Source organism: Alligator sinensis, unplaced genomic scaffold, assembly GCF_000455745.1.
Source record: "Alligator sinensis unplaced genomic scaffold, ASM45574v1 scaffold59_1, whole genome shotgun sequence".
Lineage (NCBI taxonomy): Eukaryota > Metazoa > Chordata > Crocodylia > Alligatoridae > Alligator > Alligator sinensis.
The window spans coordinates 1709343-1729695 of record NW_005841878.1 but is presented as its reverse complement, the minus strand read 5'-3'; the positions used below and the strand labels follow the sequence as shown (position 1 = coordinate 1729695).

General features: G+C 39.4%; 1 protein-coding gene across 1 annotated transcript in view; it reads left to right on the top strand.

Moving 5' to 3' along the window:
• Positions 1-20353, top strand: part of VWA8 (von Willebrand factor A domain containing 8) — a 313781-nt gene that overhangs the window by 179728 nt on the left and 113700 nt on the right. The window contains exons 23-26 of the mRNA XM_025196153.1: positions 1299-1434; positions 2726-2845; positions 3357-3562; positions 9969-10120. Of these exons, the coding sequence (XP_025051938.1) occupies positions 1299-1434; positions 2726-2845; positions 3357-3562; positions 9969-10120 (614 nt within the window). The remainder of the gene's footprint in view (positions 1-1298; positions 1435-2725; positions 2846-3356; positions 3563-9968; positions 10121-20353) is intronic.

The following is a 20353-nucleotide window of genomic DNA, read 5'->3' as shown; positions in this document are numbered from 1 at the left end:
TTTTATCCTCTGACTTTTTACTATCTTCTGTGTCACTCCCCTATGCACTCCAGACTCAGACTACTTATGTTCCTTAAAGACTGAACTACAACTCACCTCCAACCAGTAGTTTTTGGTCCTTCTCAGTTCCTCACTTGCCTCTCAGGTGTAGTAGTCTTCCCGTTTAGCCCTGCTTGAACACAGTAGTCCTGCTTTCTTGTTGTACCATCTCCTTCCCTTCTACACATACTACAGTTGCTATCTAAATCTTGCTTTCCCTCCCAGTCTGTGCTGTCCTTTCTCTGTTAACACTGCTGTGCTACTGCCTGTGGGCCAAGTCTTGTTCATGGGTGTCGAGGCAATCACCAGTCACCAAACATTACATAGTTTCCGCATTTCATATCATTTGTCGAATTTCCTGCCATGATAAGCAAACTCTTTTCTTTCTGCAGCATCTAGATCTGCCTCTGTTCCATTAGCCAGAGAAAATCCAAATGTAGCTTACAAAAATATGTTGATTTAAAAAAACATTCTGTACTGTTGCCAAAATCAGTATGTTGATTTAACAAAATCCTGAACAGCCAATGATTTCTATTGATATGATCATCTTGGAGAGCGACTAATTCCAAAGTGGTTGCTTGAGATCTCAGCCCTTGAAAATCAAGCCACTAATTTAGGTTTCTGAATTTGGCATTAGGAGTCTAATTTAGGCATTCAGTTTTGAAAACCTTTTCTACCATATATAACTTACCTATTTTCAGTTGAAAAGTAGATCAAAAACAGAAGAAAGAGGTTGTGACTCATACACAGAACTAATGCATGTATCTTACTTCAGTTCCTTGCGGTCATGTCTACACACATAAAATACAGACACTCCCACTTGTGTATCTATTTGTACTTAAACTGATGACAATTGGATATAATCTCAATGCATCATTTCTCAGAATAAAAGCTGTAGGGCTGAAGCTCACTAAAAGAACAATACAATACTTTTCTCAAAGATATGATTACCACATTAATCTATTTTACTTTCTTAAAAGGAAATATATTTTTAAATTAAGTTCAGTTAAAATAATTTTATTGGAGCATTTCTTAAGCTGTATTTTAGGTGTTACCACTGTCCATTTTTTCCATCAAGTTTAAGCAACTTTTATTAATTCTTTTTTAACCTAACTGTATTCATTATCTTTTTCCTTCTCATAATTTTACTGCTTTAACTAGCAGAAGGTGAGTGCACAACATTAATACAAGGAACTAATAAATCAGCAATGCAGTTCCTTATATTGTGGTGTCCATATGATGGTTTTTCTGTCTTTTAGGTGAAAGCAGTCAAGTCAGGGCATATCCTGGTTATTGATGAGGCAGACAAAGCTCCAACAAATGTTACCTGTATTTTAAAAACTTTAGTGGAAAGTGGAGAAATGATTCTGTCAGATGGGAGGCGCCTTGTTGCCAGTAAGTAGATAGATATCAAATGCTTTTATCGTTTACAGTAAAACATAGCATGTTGCACTGTTTTAGCAGTTAAATCTAAGTATAACCACAGAGGAGTCTGAGTGGAAAAATATTTGCCGTTAAAAGGTCAGTTATTAAAAGTTTAAAGGGGGAGGGGTCTTCTCCACAGAATACTTGTGTAAAAACGCCTGTGAGGTACCATGTTTGTGGTTTAAAGATCACCTGTAAAATTACTAATTTTATGAGTTAAAAGGGGTTTGTTTGTTTTTTCTAACTAGGAACCCTACAGTTTCACTTGAGATTTTATTTCTCAAGTCAAGTTTCCTCCTGCTTATTCATTACCCCTGGGATTAAAGATCTAGACAACCAAATTATCTTCTCAGGTCCATCTATGTGTTTCTGTTGTCCTGGGCAAATCCTTACCTCTTATTTGGCAATTAGAGAAATCTTTTGTGTGTATAATTCTCTCTTTTTTTTGAGAGAGAGAGAGAGAATATGCCATCCAGTGAAAGTCACTGAGAAAATTACACATGAAACGTAATGTCATTTTAGAATCACTTCTCAAAATGGAACTATATTTGAAGTACCTTTTCAGTATTAATGGGTATGGTGTGTGATGCAAATAATTATATCATGTTTTTCTTTACAGATCAGGAGTGTAGTAATCTTTTGAATCCAAATGCTGCAATTCTATAATTTTGTGACATTACAAAACACTAAGTTGGCATTTTAAAATAATGCTGTCTAGTTGTCTTGATACTTATACTAGTTTTGTAGCTGAGGGGAGAAATAGTAGAGTGACATTGGAGAAATGTTACGTGGAAACTGGGAGCAAAGACACTAGCTTGGATCACTCCTGTTATATGGATCCTGTGACATATGGCTGTGGCTTCTTGCAGATTCCTGATGATCTCCACCTTGATGGCCAGGTTTTTCTGAAGGAGGGCAAACTCTGACCCTCTTCTTGCTACCCCAGATACAGCAGGATGTAGAAGTGTCCATAAAGGCTTTTTCCCTGGGTTATTTCCTTTACCTGAGTTTGTCTCCTCACACATTTGACTGCAGACATGGGTAGCTGTGATCTTGAGAGACTGATTGCATTCTTGACTGTAGAACATTCTACCAACAGATTCAGATTCCATCATTTATGATAAAAAATAATTACAGTCAGGTGATGAGGACCCTTGTAGTTTGGCAACATGCTAATAAACTAAGAGTTTTTTGCTAGATGATGTTGCCTACTGGTTTCGAAGCTAAAATATTTTCTTTAAAATATTTGTGTTTTTTCTAGATCCTGCTACTGTAGATGGGAGAGAAAATGTAATAGTAATTCATCCGGATTTTAGAATGATAGTTCTAGCAAATAGACCTGGATTTCCTTTCTTGGGAAATGACTTTTTTGGCACCCTAGGTAAGTGATTTGCATGAAACGGGGAGCATCCTAAATTATATTATTAATGAAATTGGTATGCAAGATCCAAGATTTCTTTTTTTTCCCTAAACCTTTTCATGAAAAGAAGAGTGGGGAAATCTTAGGCAGTTTTATTACCTCCAGATCAGTTCTTGTCCGTAACATAATGAAGGAGGAGGGAGCAGGGGAGGGCGACCAGGACCATCCCAACCAAGGCTTTGTCTAGCCAGGTCTTAAAAACCTCCAAGGATGGTTTATTCAGGCTAAAACTTTCAGAAGTGATTAATGACTCTGACTGTCTCAATTTTGTGTGTCTGAAAAACAGAGACCTTAAAAGTGACCTGATTTTTCCCATTAGATCAAGGATTCAGTACATTCTGCAAGCTTCCAGGATTTTTTCAGTTATATGAGCTCTATAAAGTGAATGGTATATAAACTTTAAGTAGTATTGGTACTATGCCATCATTTTCGAATGTTTTTAATGCATGTTATTGTGCTTTTTTTATTTTAGGGGATATTTTTAGCTGCCATGCTGTTGACAATCCCAAACCACAGTCAGAGCTTTCTATGCTTAAACAGTATGGTCCTGATGTTCCCAAGCAAGTCCTTCAGAAACTGGTAGCTGCTTTTGGAGAACTGAGGAGCTTGGCTGACCAAGGAATTATTAACTATCCTTATTCAACCAGAGAAGTTGTGAATATCGTAAAACATTTGCAGGTAAAGTATACATAATCTGGAATTCAGAACAATAAAACAAATTAAATGAGTAATAGTGAAATATAATTTTTGAAAATCCTTCATATGTTGTAGATTAAGGATTAAAAAAAAATTAAAGTTTTGAATTAAAGGATTCATCTGACAGCTGCATACCTGTTATTGTATATTACCTGGTCAGATAGTATGTTGGTGGGGTCTTATCAGTACCTAGGTAGCTAATTTTTTTGTGGGTGTATAAAGTATGCATGTTTTTATTCTTTAAAAAAGCCTGTGTGTAAGAGGATGAGAAATTGAAAGTCTGATGCATCATTCATATTGATGTACTATATTTACTCGATTCTAAGACAAGATTTTTTCCCCAGTCAGCATGGAGGGAAAAAGCCCCTTGGCTTAGATTTGCCTACAAAGAAGGGTGAAGGAGATGGCCAGAATGAGACCCACAGCAGCTTCCTGCCCTGCCCCTTCTATGTCCTGTCTATGCTTCTTCCCCGTCCCTCCCCCACCCTTCTCCCAAGGGTAGGGCTAAGATTCAGAGAGAGATCTAGACAAATTGGAGGTTTGGACCAAAAGAAATCTCATGAGGTTCAATAAGGACAAGTGCAGTCCTTCATTTAGGACAGAACAATCCCATGCACTGGTACAGGCTGGGGACTGACTGGCTAAGCAGCAGCTCTGCAGAAAAGGACCTGGGGGCTATAGCAGACAATAAGCTGAATATGAGCCAAGCATGCCCTTGTTTCATTTTAATCATGGAAAAATGTGGACTTTGGATAACTTTTTTAAATTCGAGAAAACCAGGATCCCTGCTCATAAGTCATGTCCCCCAGCCCCCTCACCATTTTTGTTGCACTCTGCTGGACTGCCTCCAATTTGTACATCCTTTCTGTAGTAGGGGGTCCAAAACTGAACACAGTACTCCAGACATGGCTTCACCAGTGCTGAATAGAGGAAAATAGTCACTTCCCTTGATCTGCTGGTAACACTCCTACCAATGCAGCCAAGTATGCTGTTGGCCTTTTTCACAACAATTTGTCGAGGTCTCTCTGAATCCTAGCCCTACCCTCTAGTGTATCTACTACTCCCCCCAGCTTGGTGTTTTCTGCAAACTTGCTGCGGGTGCACTCCATCCCATCTTCCATGTCACTGAAGATATTGAACAAATCCAGGTTTATACACTCCTTTTTCATTTTTGGCCCATGAACAGGCTTTCATTTCTAGCAGTAGCAATTTCTGAGAACTTCCCCCTCTCCCCTGCTTCTTGTGTCTTCCTGAGACTGGGGTAATCCTGATCTGGGGAAGGCATGGGAAGCAGTGGTTGCTTTACTCCTCCCATTCCTGGAGGGGAAGGTATTAGAGAGGCATGGAAAGACTCCGGAAACCTCCTCAGACTACGGATACTTAGGTCTGGAGAATGGGTCTTTCCCCAATGCACCACTCCTTCCCATAGATAGGGGAGAATGGGAATGGGGCAAAACCCCCAGCCTGTTCCCCCAGATCAGGCAGTCTCTGGTCCAGGAAAGTGCGGAAGGTCAGAGTGCATGGCATCTGGGTTGAAAACTGCTGATTTAGACTAGCGATAACATAAAAGTATACAGTATAACAGTATACTGGGCTGCCTGAACTAGGGAGATAAAAGCTAAGGTTTCATACTAAAGCAGCTTGTAACTGAATTGTTAATAAGTGAAGTATAAAGATTTATGAATGAAGATCTGTGAGCAAAGCATTAGTCAGAACACAGAGATTTACCAAAGTAATGAGTACCATTATCAAATTATTTCTGAAAAAGGAATTTGGCGGCCTGCAGTTCGTGACCACCTCTGTTCAAAGACTAGTGTATTTAGTGGAAAGAGTCTGGACTGAGCAAAGCCCTATCTTGGATTATTAAATTTTCATTCAACACAAATCTTTGAAAACCCAACATTTTGGCAGGAGGGCAACAATATTTTGTTTACAGTAGATTGTTTTTACAGCAATCACCTAAAGAAGGATGAGCCAAATGTAAACAGTTCGTGTAAACATAAACCTAATAGCTATTCTAGAGCAACAACCTTCCAGGTTTTCAGGTAGGAAAGGGTTAGAAGGAGAGGAAGGAGGGAAATGAGTCAATGAACGTTGCTGACTTGCAGGAAGGAAGGAGGGAAATTAGTCATATTGTTAAACAGTTTCCTTACAGCAGTTCCACAGCCCTGCTTTCTTTGTACTATTATTGGTGTTTTCTTTCATGTAATTTTGGAAAGTTTCTGCTTCTGCAGAAAGGAGCTAGATGCTAAGGCAATATCTTTGTTGTTGACAGATAACTTCTGAGTACCAGAGCCAGTCAGACTAGAGAGAATTCTGTATTCACTGTAAAGGCAAGGTTCTTTGGGTAGATGTGATATCTTTTATTAGACCAAATGAATAGTTGAAAAAAAGTTCTTTGCAAGCTTTTGAGCATATTAATTGATCGTTCAAATCTTTGCAGTCTGATTAAACATGGTTGCTAGCCAGTTAAAGCTAAGCCGTGCATTTATGGTAATTGAGTCGTAATCATATACTGATATGTAAGCCAATCAGAGTGCATAGAATTGTATAGCTCTTCCAGAAAGTCAGAGAACCTCTCAAGCCTAACACCTCATAAGGCTAACATTGTGTAGACACATCAGTTTATGTAACCAACAGCACACAAAGAAGTAGTGAGGCTCCCAGCTTTTCCCATCACCTTCAGTGGTGGCTGAATGACTGGGTACCATTTGGTTTGACTGGGGGAAGACTTTGGAATGTGCCTGGAGTGGGGCTTAAACCAAAATGAAACACTTTAATACCTCTTCCACCTTCCTCCAACACAGAAGTGTTAGCAAACTTATAAAGTGCTTTGCTGACTATTTGGAATCAAATAGATTTGGAATCTATTTACCATGCTCGTTCTGGTAAAACAGATTGGATGATGGAGTGCAACATTAGTAGCTAGGTTGTACATTTGTAATATAAGTTTAGGTAAGAAGGCAAACTTCAGGGCCTATAACAGCTGATTTAAAGAGCAAAACTCACTTACGGTTTTCCTTCTAGTTGAGGGAATGAAAACTGGGGCTTTGCTTACATTTGTAATACCTGCAAATTATTTTTCAATTTGATTTTTCTTTTGCTTGTTGACCTTCTGAAGGAGATTATAAAATTAGTCATTCATGTGTTTACCTTTCATAAAAACTTAGAACCATAAGAACTTTTAACCAAGTCACCATTGGTAATGGCTTTGTATCAAGCCAAGCAGCAAAGATACTCTGTAGGAAGCTGTTAAAAGCTAAAACTATGTTATTGATTGTTTTAAAAAATAATCAAGAATCTAGGAGTAAAATATGAAAGTCTTAAAAGGTGCACACAAATGTGTTACTTGTAAAGGAAAGAATCAGTGAATGAGAACCAGATGCATTAATGGAAAGTCAGTATTTTCTCCACTAATTTGGTTTTAAAAATCAATTTAAACCAAATGATTTATTAAGACATTCAACTTCACTGCTTCAGGTAAACTGTCACTGCCAGTCTTTGGTAAACAATTTTTTCATCCAGATATTAAAAATTGGCTGGATTTGTACTGTTCGAAGCAGTAGAGCTCAGTTGTTAAAAATGCAATTAACTTGAAAATGTTTTAGCAAGTTTTCTAGTCTAAAATAGTTTTTGTGACAGAGATGAACATCTGTCCCTAAAAAAACATGTAGTATAGTACATGCAAACCGTATAATACAATATTGGTACAAAAGACACTGTGATATCAGTTTGCTTCCCTGAAGTGAGAAATATTAATGTCAGAAGTTACAAAATAGTACAGAAGAGGTTAAATAAATACTTGGAACCAGTAGGAAAGATGTATAACATTTGAGTCAAATGGCCTTTGCAGAATCCAGAATAAGATAGCTGAATCAATATATGTTTAACAGAGAAGGCTAATCAGTTTTCAGTGTACTCGTTTCTGGAAAATTACTAAATAAATTAGTGCAAGTGTGTTGGGTATACTTTGTGATAAAGAGGAAAGGATCATAAAATCATTGTATTGGGTTCCTAGACCCTTATCTGTAGTACAGCTCTCCAATCAGATGTCACCATTTTGTATTTTTTTTTATTATTCTTCCTGAGGTGTAGTACCTCACATTTGTATAATAAATGGCAATAACTTAAATACCTCTATGTGCTTTTACTGTTGACAGTATGTACAGTGGATGTTTCTGCTGCTTATTTTGATAAATCTGTGGTTTATTTCCTATGCTATTTAATACTTATTCAGATTCTAGTATGGTGAAATTATTTCCTTCAAACATGTCAAATTTAAGGCCTATTTTGAAGGGTTCAAAATTTGGCCCTTGGGAGTTTTTGACGCTTCAAAGCGCATGCACATGCTTAATTATTCTACTAGATAGACATGCACTGAGGGGAAAAGTCTAGATCCTTGCCTCAAAGACCTTACAGCTGAAACAGACAGCAAATAAAGAAAGACTGGGAAATGTGAGAAATCCCTTCATGTTAGCTGAGTGGTTTGTTTTATTTACTTAATCATGGCCAATTGTGATTTTAGCCACATCACTGCTGTTAAATTAAATTAAAATTTAAATTATATGTAAAATTATGATAACCTGTATCATGGCCCAAGCTTACTATAATTTAGTACATTTTTTAAAAATTTGATTTGCGTAGCTTAGACCATGCTTGTTTGCTGCCAGAGGTTTTTTTAAAAAAGGCACAAATGACCTGGCAAAATTTACTGGCAAACCACCTGGAACCAATATACTTTTGTAGTTACAGACATAATACCATCTTTATTTTAGTTTATTCAACTAATGCACTTTGGTGGCAGACACAGTCAAAGCTGGGAAATCAGTGCTGTTGGAAAAGCAAAGAGCTTGTTTTCTTTTTCCAGTCCAGGTTTGTCCAGCTTTTAAGTGGCTAGCCACGTACCCCACAGGCAGCACCAGCAGGGACTGTATACCACATGGGCCTCACTAGTGCAAGCCATGGACCGCCCAGGCTCCCCACTGCCCAGGTGTCCCCTCTGCTGCCCTGCATACATGTCCTCACCTCATCCTTAGCTCCCCAGCTCTGGGCTCTCCCAGTGCACCAAACCATGTGCTTCACTGGCACCATAGGCTATGCTGCTTCATTCTGCCCTGCCCTGTCCTTTGGGGCAGTGGCAAGAAGCCAGAGGAGGGAGGGGGGAGCCCAGAGGCCCTGGCTGCTGCAGGAGCCCATGGATCCACAAATTAACCCCTTATGGGCCACATAAGGACTCTGGACTACCAACTGGAAAGTTCCAATCTATGAGTAAATCTGAGGAGTAAAAGGATGAGATCAACTGTTTCTAAAATTTTGAAGGGCCATTTTTTATTTAAAGACCCCCAAGGTAGGTGAGAGTACCACCTCCCTTGGAAGACAGTTACAGGACTGGCTGCGACACGAGGGTGCTACAGTGCTGTCTAGAACCGCCCTATAGCACTCTCATGCCCCAGCCAGCCCCTCTGCATCACATTGTGCTGGGTAGGAGCATCCCTGGGTTGGCAAGCTGGCTTTCAGGGCCCCCTGCCAGCTGGGGCTGTGTCACGTGGCTCAACACGCTAAGGTCCTAGGCGCATGTGCAAAATGCTGTGCCTGGGAGCAATAAACTTGGACGTGAACTGCGCCACAGTTTATTGCGTCACATTACTATTATGTGACTATCTTAAAAAACAAGAAAAACAGTGATTGAAACAGTCTGTTAAGGTTCAGATCACTAATGACAGTGTTTTCTTTGTTGTAAATGCAGAACAAAGGATAGGTTTTTAAAATATGTATTTAAAACTTCCTTATGTACAGCCTAATTTCCTGCAATATCTACAGCATGGCATGAATTACAGAAAGAAAAGTAATGCCCTAGTAAATAAATGCATAATTCAGTACTTTGTAATCCAGAAGTTAAAATTAGGAATAATAAAATTAGGAATAATCTGTTGAGTAATGTATTTGATCAAATGAATTATGTAAACATAGTATTGATGTAAATATTTTCCTGGTTAGGCCAAAAAACTACCAGGTTTAATGTATAGTTAGCTTCAAATCAGTAAGTTTTAATGGTTACCAGCCAATAAAAAAAGCTCTTTCTTTAGGAAAATGATAAAGGTATGAATACAACATGAGATTAAAAATGATTATTTAAATCACGGCTTCTGATGTAAAGATTCAAGATTATGGTCAGTTACTTGTATCATTTTGATATAAATCAACCACCTGTTCTTTTGAGGAAATAAGTATACCATTTTTCCTATTGTTTATGACAGGTAGGCCTATCATTTCTTTCTACTGATCTTTAGCAGTTTAATTGTACAGACTCGCTATAACAAAGCATGTTACTATATGCAGTAATTTAGGAGGGTAATTAGAGTAATTTTTGGTTTTTGTTTCTTTGCAGAAATTTCCAACCGAAGGGCTTGCAGATGTGGTACGAAATGTATTTGACTTTGACTCCTACAACAATGAAATGCGTGAGACTCTTATCAATACTTTGCACAAACATGGAATACCTATTGGAGCAAAACCAACCAATATACAGCTGGCTAAGGAGTAAGACTAACATAATTTAAATTAAGAAGACTGATCTCTCAGCCATTTTTCACACTGTTATGTTGCTGCTAATTGATTAAGAACATCCTGGGATACTTGAAGATAAATCCTATTTTGGCTGAAGTTTTATTTTCTAGAAATAAATTATGCCTGACAGTCAGATATAACTGATAAATGAAGTGCTTATTAATTACTAATATTTCATCTTTAACATCCATGTAAACTTTGATAGCTTGTATGATAAACAGATACAACAAAATAAAGGGAAATATTTGTTTCTTTCTCCTTCTGTGTTTTTATTGAATTACTGCTCATTTTTCTGTTATTTACCATACAAATTCCATTTTTCTCTGATAGATGCAGAAATTAGTACTTAATCTTCTCAAACGGCAACATAACAGCAGTTCTGTATAACATAATACTTAGTAGGCAACAAGAATGGTTGTATTTATTTGTCTACATAACAATTATTTTTTAATAATCAAAGCTGTTGACTGAACTTGTTACACTGTGTACTTTTGGAGAGGTTAGATCCAAAATAGCCAAGTCATTATAAGAAACTAAAATATGAAATCACAACTGATTTGGTCTTTAAGCCTTTACGTTTCACATAGATAAATGTATTTTTCTTTTTAGGTGGAAATTATTTGATGATTAAATCATATTTAATAAAGTAGTTTTTGTTTTTAAATCTTATTTTGTGATGTTTTGAAAATGTAATATCTTTGAAGGGTTCTGTCAGAAAAATGAAGCCATTAAACTAATTTGAGAACTCTTAATCTGGAAACAAATATTTCCCTTTTATGATGAAAACATAGGCTATATTTTAAGAAAACTTTGCTTTACTTATGATAGGGTTTTTTTATATTTGCTAAGAAGCAGCTGAATTTACTCCTTTGGCAAAATGCTGTGATATCAGGTGTTTGTACAGAATTCTCATGTAGGGGCACCACTATAAACTATAATCATGCTTAGCAACCTACATAGACATTTTGAAAGAAGGCTGGCAATATAATGACTGTGTCGAAACTTTTCATCTTGATGATTGAGGAATTACATGCTTAGGGAACTGATGCTTGAGTAACTACCATATACTGCAAGATGACAGTGTACAGTATTCCTGAAACTGTTGTCAATGACTCCATAATTTACTTCCTTAATATCATTTACTGACTTGAATTTCAAAGGCTTACAAGTGCAATTCAGTTCGCTGGTTCAGATTTGAACAAGGTATTTAGAATATTAAATCTACAGTGAGCGTGTCTACACATGCATTTACACCAACTTAAATTTACTGCACAGTAAATGGGAATAGGCCAACCTCTACATATGCAGGCATTAAAGAGCATTAACGCTGTGTGTGGACTGACTTGAGATTAAAGTTAGTCCCAAATCAGTCCACACACATATTGTTACTGTGCAGTAAGGTGTCTACACATGCATTACTGCATAGTAACTAATTGGGCGTAAATTTGATATCTGCATGACACAGGTATCAATTTATGCTCAGGTTGGTTAAGACACCATATTTATTGCACAGTATAGGCATTTGTGTATAGATGCGTCCCCATCCTGCACAGTAATTTTGGTTACTGCACAGTAAATGTGCATGTGTAGACATGCCTGGTTTGTTCTTGTGGGCTTTGAGATTATCCACAAATGTTCATATATGGATTATATGCAGTGATTGGATACAGGTTTTCAGCCCACAATGGATAAAAAGGTCTGACCACCCATTCAGATCCTGTCCTATGCTGTTCTTCCACAGAGCTTGCAACTGACATGTCTAGAGTTTAGGTTTGGCCCATCCTATGTTTTTAAAGTGTACAGGAAATTAAGAAAGAACGAATGATGTTGGTTAGAGTCAGGCTAAATACGTCTAGGTAATAAGGCAATATCTCCACAGAGCTTTGCAGGTGTACCTCAGGCCTGATGTGAAAGACTACTGGTAAATATGATTAAATTGCAATATGGTTTGTGAAATAAGCAGGTAGAGGCTAGGATGAGACCACTGAATTTCTTTTCATGCATGTCCTATCCATTTGATATTCAAGAGTCTGACAATCCTGGCAAATTAGGAAACAATTTTTGCTGTAATTATGAACAGTTAGAATCTATAAACTATTAGAATTTGGTTGGTTGACAGGTGAAAGTTGATATACCATCTGAGTTGTATGAGATTTCTACTGTGTGCATTAACATATATATACTGGATAGCATAATTTGGCTGTTTATTTTAATATGCTAAATTGTTTGTGTTTAGCATAGGTTAATTTTTATATCTAACCTAAATCCTTCAAGCCAAAGTGTGACGGCAGCACGCTGCCGTCACGGGCACAAGGAGAGGTGAGGAAGGGCTGCAAGGCAGACAAAACCCCGGAACAGAACCCCAGAGGGGGTAACTTACCTCCAGGAGACCCGGCAGTGCTGGAGCCAAGACCACAGCGGCAAGTGCAGCCGCAGCTACAGCCGGCATTATGCCGGCTATTTAAGCAGCTGTTCCCAGTAAGGGAAACAGCTGGGCCAATCGTGGCGGCCGATATGGCTGCTGCCGGAAAGTTTAAAATCCCCAGCAGCACCCGAGGGGAGGGGGAGCCAGAGAGAGAGAGAGAGAGAGAGCAGACAGCAGACAGCATGTCTGGCGTGCTGAGGCTCCTGCCGGGCAAAGGCACCAGATAGGCTGTGCCGCACCAGCACAAGAGGCAGGAGAAGCCTCTAAACCACAAGCCGAGGAAAGCAAGGGGAATGACAGGGCACCCTGCATTTGCCAGCACTGCCCCTAGGAGAAATAGAGGCAGGGACAGGTGCAGAATCCCATGGAATCCACTGGGTAAGGGAAGGCAGCTCTGGGAGCAGCCCTACCGAAAGGAAATATTACTTCTAGGGAAGTTAGGAAGGAAGGATGCTAAGCGATATCAGGAGAGTCAGAGAGACAAGAGGACAGGCTGGCAGAGCTGTACAGCTAAGTCCGAGTCACTGCATTGGTGAAGCCAAAGGTGGGAAAGCCCGCAGAGGACCGAAGGTCACCATCCCACCAGCACGTGATCAGTTGGTGAGTGGACGGGGTGTAGGGGTGGCAGAGCCCTGCGGAACACCGTAGGCAACAGCTGTGAGTACACCCGTGTCGGGGAACCCCTCTGATAAGAACTCCACTGGAACCCTCTCACAATAATATACCAGCAAAGTTGTGGCAGGCGGGACGAGGGGAGGGGCTACCTAACCGACAGGTGGCACTAGCCATAAGACCTCCAACATCACACAAAGGATATATACAAACAGGAATTATCTCACCCACCAGTGGAATGTGATGGCTGTTATTTATCATTTAGGGAAACCAAAATATTTGAGGCTTATGAGTAGCACATAGGAATACTAGACAGAAGTTTAGGACAAGAAATGCCGACTGTTGTATCCAATTGAAAGGGTAGGAGCAATTTTAAGTAAGCAGGGTGAGGTTACCCATAAAGTTATGGCATACTAATCTACTCAATTCCCCAAATTCTTGCACACTATGGGTTATTATGAAACTCCCCACTTGTCATAGGTCTTGATCTCCTAGTAATCAAGCCTGTTTTATTAAATCCCCATGTAAATTTCTCCCCTACAGTTTCACAGCTCTGAGTACTGATATTAATCATCACTGTACGTGCTTCCTTTCTCAGACCTGGTTAAAGAATGTCTTGCATTCAAAAGCTTGTCTAACTTTATCCTGAACATGTAGTTGGTCCAATAAAAGGTAGCACCTAAAAATCCTTCTCTCTTATAATTCCTGGACCATCATGGCTACAGCATCACTCCAGTGTTACCCATATTGGAATTTTATCTAGGACTCTGGAATTAAATATATTCGTGCTCATAAAAAAGTTAGGAAGGCCCTAGCAGTCAATAAAAAAAAATCCTATAACAGCGGCATTTGAGAGAAGTTATCAGCATAGCTTTATAGACTCTTACTCCATTTATCAATATAATTAAATTAATTGTAAACATTTTGTTTCTCCTCTCCACTTTCTCCATCCCCCTACCTTAGTGTCAGATTTGCTGTAAAATTTTGAGGCAGGTTTTCAAGCTGAAGGAATCAAGAGACCTCAGAGAAATTGAGTGTGTGTTCAGAGAAACATCTTTTGGCAATGCTTACCATATTTGTTCTTTTTTAATTTGTTCTCATCCAGCCATTGAATGAATAGTTTTCGTTGCTTCAAAGGTCTTGCATAAAGGCAATACAATATCATGTAGTAGTGTCAGTGAGTACCAATAATTATCTGTTGCTTTGCAAAATCATTTTTCTCTTTTTAAATTTGGCTGGTCTCTTTAGTTTCATTTAGCAAGTGTGGAAAAAGAAATAATACCACACTATTGCTGTGTTGCCCATTTACTTAATCATATCTTATCCCAGTTTCCTGTTTTCTCAATTAAGTAATGCTTTCCCACTTTAATCATCTTGATTTTCTCACTTTAATCATTTTTCAATTCCCTTGTCTTTTCTGAGATCGTATGACCACTATTCAAAGTATGGAATGTATTGTTTAATATCTCCTTTTTAAAAGCAGCCTAACATCTTATTTGCCTTTTGACAATTACTCTGATTCAAGCCTATGGCTTCACTGTCCTGGCCAATTTTTGCCTAGAGACTATGATGATACAAATAAATATATCAGAATAATTCAAAACCTATTCAGCTAAATGATACCTGCCTGTCAGCATGTTACCTTGTGTTTGCTGATTTAATCAGCCATTGATCTGTGGAATTGTCCTATATACTAGGTCCTTTTGGAGCACCAAATTTTGCATTCATTCAACTGTAATTTGACTAAGATGAAGAATATCTTATTTGCTATGTTGTCAGTAATATTGTTGCTCCTTCTTCAACCACCTAGCTGCCCATGTCCCCCCAGCCCACAGATGTTTGTTGTGGTGATTTTTATTATAATTAGTTGTGTTTCCACAGCAAAGATTATTTTGCTTTTTTCATGGAAGTATGACTGCTAAATTTTGTCTCCTGAAGGGTAAAAACAATAGGCTGCTTACAGATGGGATGAGGGGAAGCAGTGCTTTCTGGTGCGCCCACACACCATGCATGCCCAGAAGAGGCATTGTGTCAGTTTGACCCAGCTCACCCAGTGTCTGTACAGCTCACGCACTTCAGCGGGGCTTTTTGGTGCTTTTATCTAATAGCTGATTCAGTCAGCTATTTGATAAAAATAGATTCAATCAGCTATTACATAAAAGTGCCAAAAGTGCTGCTGGAGCATGCAAACTATACAGATGCTGGGGAGCCAAGTCAAACTGATGCGATTCCTCTTCTGGTAAAGCACTTGTTTTTTGTTTTCTGCTTCTGTCAGTGCCCTATAATGAATTAGGACTGAGGCATGGCTCCTATGAACCACTTGAGCTAAACAGAGGGTTTTCTGCATTGCTTGTCAGGTAAAGGCATAGGGGAGTACAACCCTATGCCCTCCCTCTATTAATACTTCAATTACTACTTCTACAATCCATATGCCCTCCCTCTATTAATACTTCAATCAGACAGTTGTTGGATGAAGACCAGAGATTAGATTATCAAAGAGAATTCATAGATCCAAATCATATTTTGAGTGGAATGGGATGAAAGTTTCTTTGTCAAACAGACGACAACTGTAATTCAAGTCCATAAATAAAGCATTACTTTGATTCACCAGGATGAGTTTTTCTCAATACACTAGTCACTTTTCATAACTCCTGCCTGAGGCTATGCCAGTTATGTTAACTAGCTTCAGACAACACAAATTGCATACCAAATAACTTTATTCTTATCGACTTAGGCTCATCATTCTGGTGGTTTCAAGAATTCCATTTGTAATATTCACCACAATTCAACAAAACATTAAATTGAAATAGAAAACAACTCTCAATATAGCAATCATATTCTTCCCATATGTATTTTTTTCTAAATTAGATGCCAAAATATATAAAGCCAGCTAATTTTTTTTCAAATGAAAAAAGGAATGAGTCAAAAGAAACTACATATTGCAGATGTCATTAAAAACCTTCTCAGCAACTAGATTGACTGTCTCCTTTTAGAATATGGTACACGAAGGAAGTCAAACTAAATAACTGTTTTATGTGGAGTTGCCATGTCAACTGTAGGTCTTGGGACCATCTCCTTCACTGCACAAAATCATTATTTACATAACAGTCTCATGTCCTGTGGTGAATCCTGAGTGTAAAGCCCCAGGGTAAAATAGAAGGAAAGCAACAATTGGAACAAAATATTTAAGTGCTCTTAATCTACAGAGCATGACAGATGGATCCACAATCAAAACACTGAATAGGCAATCATTCAGTGGGATTTACTGTTGTTAAGTCTTGGCCCTTCTTACAATCATATTATAGTATAGGAGGTCTGTAGGGACATAGAGACAAGTAAGTTTTAGCTTTTTAATGAAGGGCATGAATGAGAGTTCTAGGTTGCTACTGCAAATTATAGGATGATGATGCTAAAGTAAGGCTTTCACCCAGGCTATGTCTATATCACTAAGCTGACCAGGTCTCATTTTCTTTCACACACTTACCAATAACAGTTATTACTAATTGAAAATAGAGGGATGGTACACACTGTGGCTCAGCTGAACCCACTACAGCTGTTTCTTCTGTATGGTGCAAGAACCAAACCAGCATAATTAGCCACTGTTTCAGTAAAAGGTGAATAATCATAGTTTCATTTCACTACTGCAGGATAGGTGAACAGTTGTTACAGCTGATGCACGCTCACAAGCAGTAGGTACACACACGCACACTTTGAGGTGATGTAATCATCTCTCTGTCCATGTACTCAATATTTTGCTGTCTCCCCTTCTCATAAAAGTTTCTGTTTCTTCGTTTTGCTCCAAAATGGCAGGGATGCCTGCCTACACCTATTTGCTTAGCCCTCCTGTCTCACTTCATTGAAAAGAATCTTAAAACTTATTCTTTGCCTGTCAGAAGTCTGAGACAGGAAAATAACTTCCCTTAGACACACAGACTGCATCCAGAAGTGTGGACATTTGGTTCCCCAGGGACAGCTAGAGGCAGCGCACCTTGTGCCATCGCTAGTTGTCCCCAGGGAGGGAACAACTGTGCCACGTGTGCTCTGGCACATGGCAAGTTACCTTAGGTGGGGTAGGGGAGGCTGGGACCAGAAGTCTTACCTGGGGTACTCCTGGGGCTACAGCAGCAGCGATCCTGCCATGTGGAGCCTGGCCAACAGCAAAGCACAGCTCCAGCTGGCCAAGTTCTGGCTTTGGGCAGCGCATGCTGCTGCTGCATGTGACACTGCTTTTTTTTTCTACAGGTTTTTTTGAGCCTGGATATCCAGGGCTCAAAAATCCCTCTGTGCTGCTCCCTTGCATTGCGGAGAACAACAGGACATGTGGTATGTGGCACCACAGACTTGTCTGCGGCGCCACATACTGCATGGCCACACACATCTGGATGTGGCCACAGATGCTTCATGAAACTCACAACATACATATGTGTTGCTGTGTAATCATATGATGTTATCCTTTTCCTTGTTTTTCCCTGCCTGTATTTCCCTGCCCTGTGTTTTTACATGTCTGTATATGACATTTACTAGTCATATGCCTATTTAGACTTTGTATTTCTCAAGTAAAAGTCTGTTTTTGAGCAAGGTGCCAGCCCTAATTTTGAGTGCTCAAGAACTTCAATAAAAATAAAATTTCAGTGACAGATGTGATATTCTAAATTTCTGTCATTGTTTCTGTTTATTATGTCTGTAAGAAAAGAGCCTTGGAGATGGGTCTGAGTTGTTGTTCTTACAGATATAAAGATAAATGTGCAGAGGGCTGGTGGTTGTGAGGTTTTGCCTAAAGCTAGTTGCCATGCTTTCAGTCTACGAATAAAAGGTATTTAGGAGGAATTAATCTTGAATTTAGCTGTGGAATGATCTTAATAGATTCTCATTCATTTAATTCATTCTAAGGAAATATGTGAACAAAGAATTTATGCACTCCTGATATTTTGTGTAGGGTCAAAGTAGCCCATCCAAAGTAAGGGCTCTAATCTTTGATGTTTCGTACAGGATATAACCCAGATTCAGATGGATCTTTGGCTCATAATTTATGAGCTAAAGACCCGTGTGTGGAAAGGATCATTTAGCTGTTCCATCAGATGGAGAAATCTATTATTTCTTTAATTTTTAAAATATGTATGATTATTTGTGTGGCTGTTGATCTTTAGGGCACTGCAGTTGGGTATAATGTGTAATGAATTCAAAACTAAAGTCCATATCCTTGTGGAAATGGATCTTACATTGTGCTGGCAGGAATTAATGTAAGTCATTGTTCACTTCAGATATGTTAGAACTTACCAAGTTCATAGTACCCATAGAAAAACTTAAGTATTTTCCATATTTTCTTTATAACAATACACAAAACAAAATTACACATAAGCATCAAAAATGGCCAAAAATTCTGTTAGTTATGTTTAATTCCTCTTAAAATTCCTAGTATGGAATTCATATTCATGAATAAACCAAAATATTCAGTTAGCTGACTTACACTCCTCTCTGTTCATAAATACGTAATCGCAGAAATACACGTGCATTGGAACTTTATAGCCTGAAGATATTTTCCTGATTGTGTTGTTTTTCACTCTGGCTTAACTCCCATATGTGATTTGGGAAGGAACTGGGTAGAATGGTTATTTCGAAAGAATTGAATAGGAAAATTAGGAAAGGAACTTTTAAAAGGATTAAAAGTCTTAAACCCTGAAATCAGTTGTGTTTATTAGTAGGTAAAGATCATAAAAGCTGCATCTGCTGATTTAGTGAAGAATTTGAGGTAATTAAATAATTTCAACCTACTTTGAATTCAGCCCTGATTCTGTGAGCTAAAGTCATTACCATTGCTGGCTGAATGTTGACTTATGTAAAATGATTTAATGATGTCAATCCATTTCTTAATTGAAAATAACAAGATGCATATCTTTGGCAAATTCCTGCTTGTTTCAGCAAATGGGCTAAGGATAATACTACCGGGTAATGTGGGGCCTCTGCAAGGCATGCTAGGAAATCTGGTCATCACTCCAGACAACAAAGCTAACCTATTTAACAATTTCTTTGCCTCCATTTTTCTGAGCAGGGACCGGGTCACCCCCACCACCGGGGCCCCCATAGGCCCCAGGGGAGGCACACCCAGACCTAGGGTCAGTGAGGTCTAGTCAGGGAACTTCTGGAGGGACTGGACGTATTTAAATCAGCAGGTCCTGATGACCTCCTCCCCAGAGTGCTGAGGGAATTAGCAGAGGTCATTGCAGGACCCCTGGCACGGCTTTACGAGTACTCATGGTGCTCTGGCGTGGTGCCAGAGGACTGGAAAAGGGCCAACGTGGTTCCCATTTTCAAAAAAGGGAGGAAGGAGGACCCAGGAAACTATAGACCCGTTAGTCTTACCTCGATCCTGGGTAAGCTTTTTGAGACTTATCCTGGCACATGTCCGCGAGGGGCCAGCAGGGGAGATTATGCTTAGGGGCAATCAACATGGTTCATTAGAGGCAGGTCCTGTCAGACCAACTGGGTGGCCTTCTATGACCAGGTCACAAAAGTCTTAGACGCAGGTGTAGCAGTGGACGTAGTCTTTCTGGACTTTAGGAAGGCCTTCGACACTCTCTCTCACCCCAGTCTCATTAAAAAACTAGGGGACTGTGGTGTCAATGCCTACACAGTCCAGTGGGTCACTAACTGGCTGGAGGGCCACACCCAGAGAGTGGTGGTGGATGGGTCTTATTCGACCTGGAGGGATGTGGGCAGTGGGGTTCCGCAGGGCTCAGTCCGCGGGCCCTCACTGTTCAACATCTTCATCAGCAACTTGGACGGGGGTGTAAAAAGCACCCTGTTCAAATTCGCAGACGACACTAAGATGTGGAGGAAGTGGGCACACTAGAAGGGAGGAATAGGCTGCAATCAGACCTGGACAGATTACAGGGGTGGGCAGATGAGAAGAGGATGGGTTTCAACACTGACAACTGCAAGGTACTGCACCTGGGGAGGAAGAACCAGCAGCGTACCTACATGCTGGGAACTCCCTTCTCATCAGTGCAGAGGCAGAGAAGGATCTTGGAGTCATTATTGATGCCAAAATGAACATGGGCCGACAGTGTGGGGACGCGGTCAGAAAGGCCAACCATACCTTGTCATGCATCCACAGATGCATCTCAAGCAGGTCCAAGGAGGTGATCCTCCCCCTCTATGCGACACTGGTC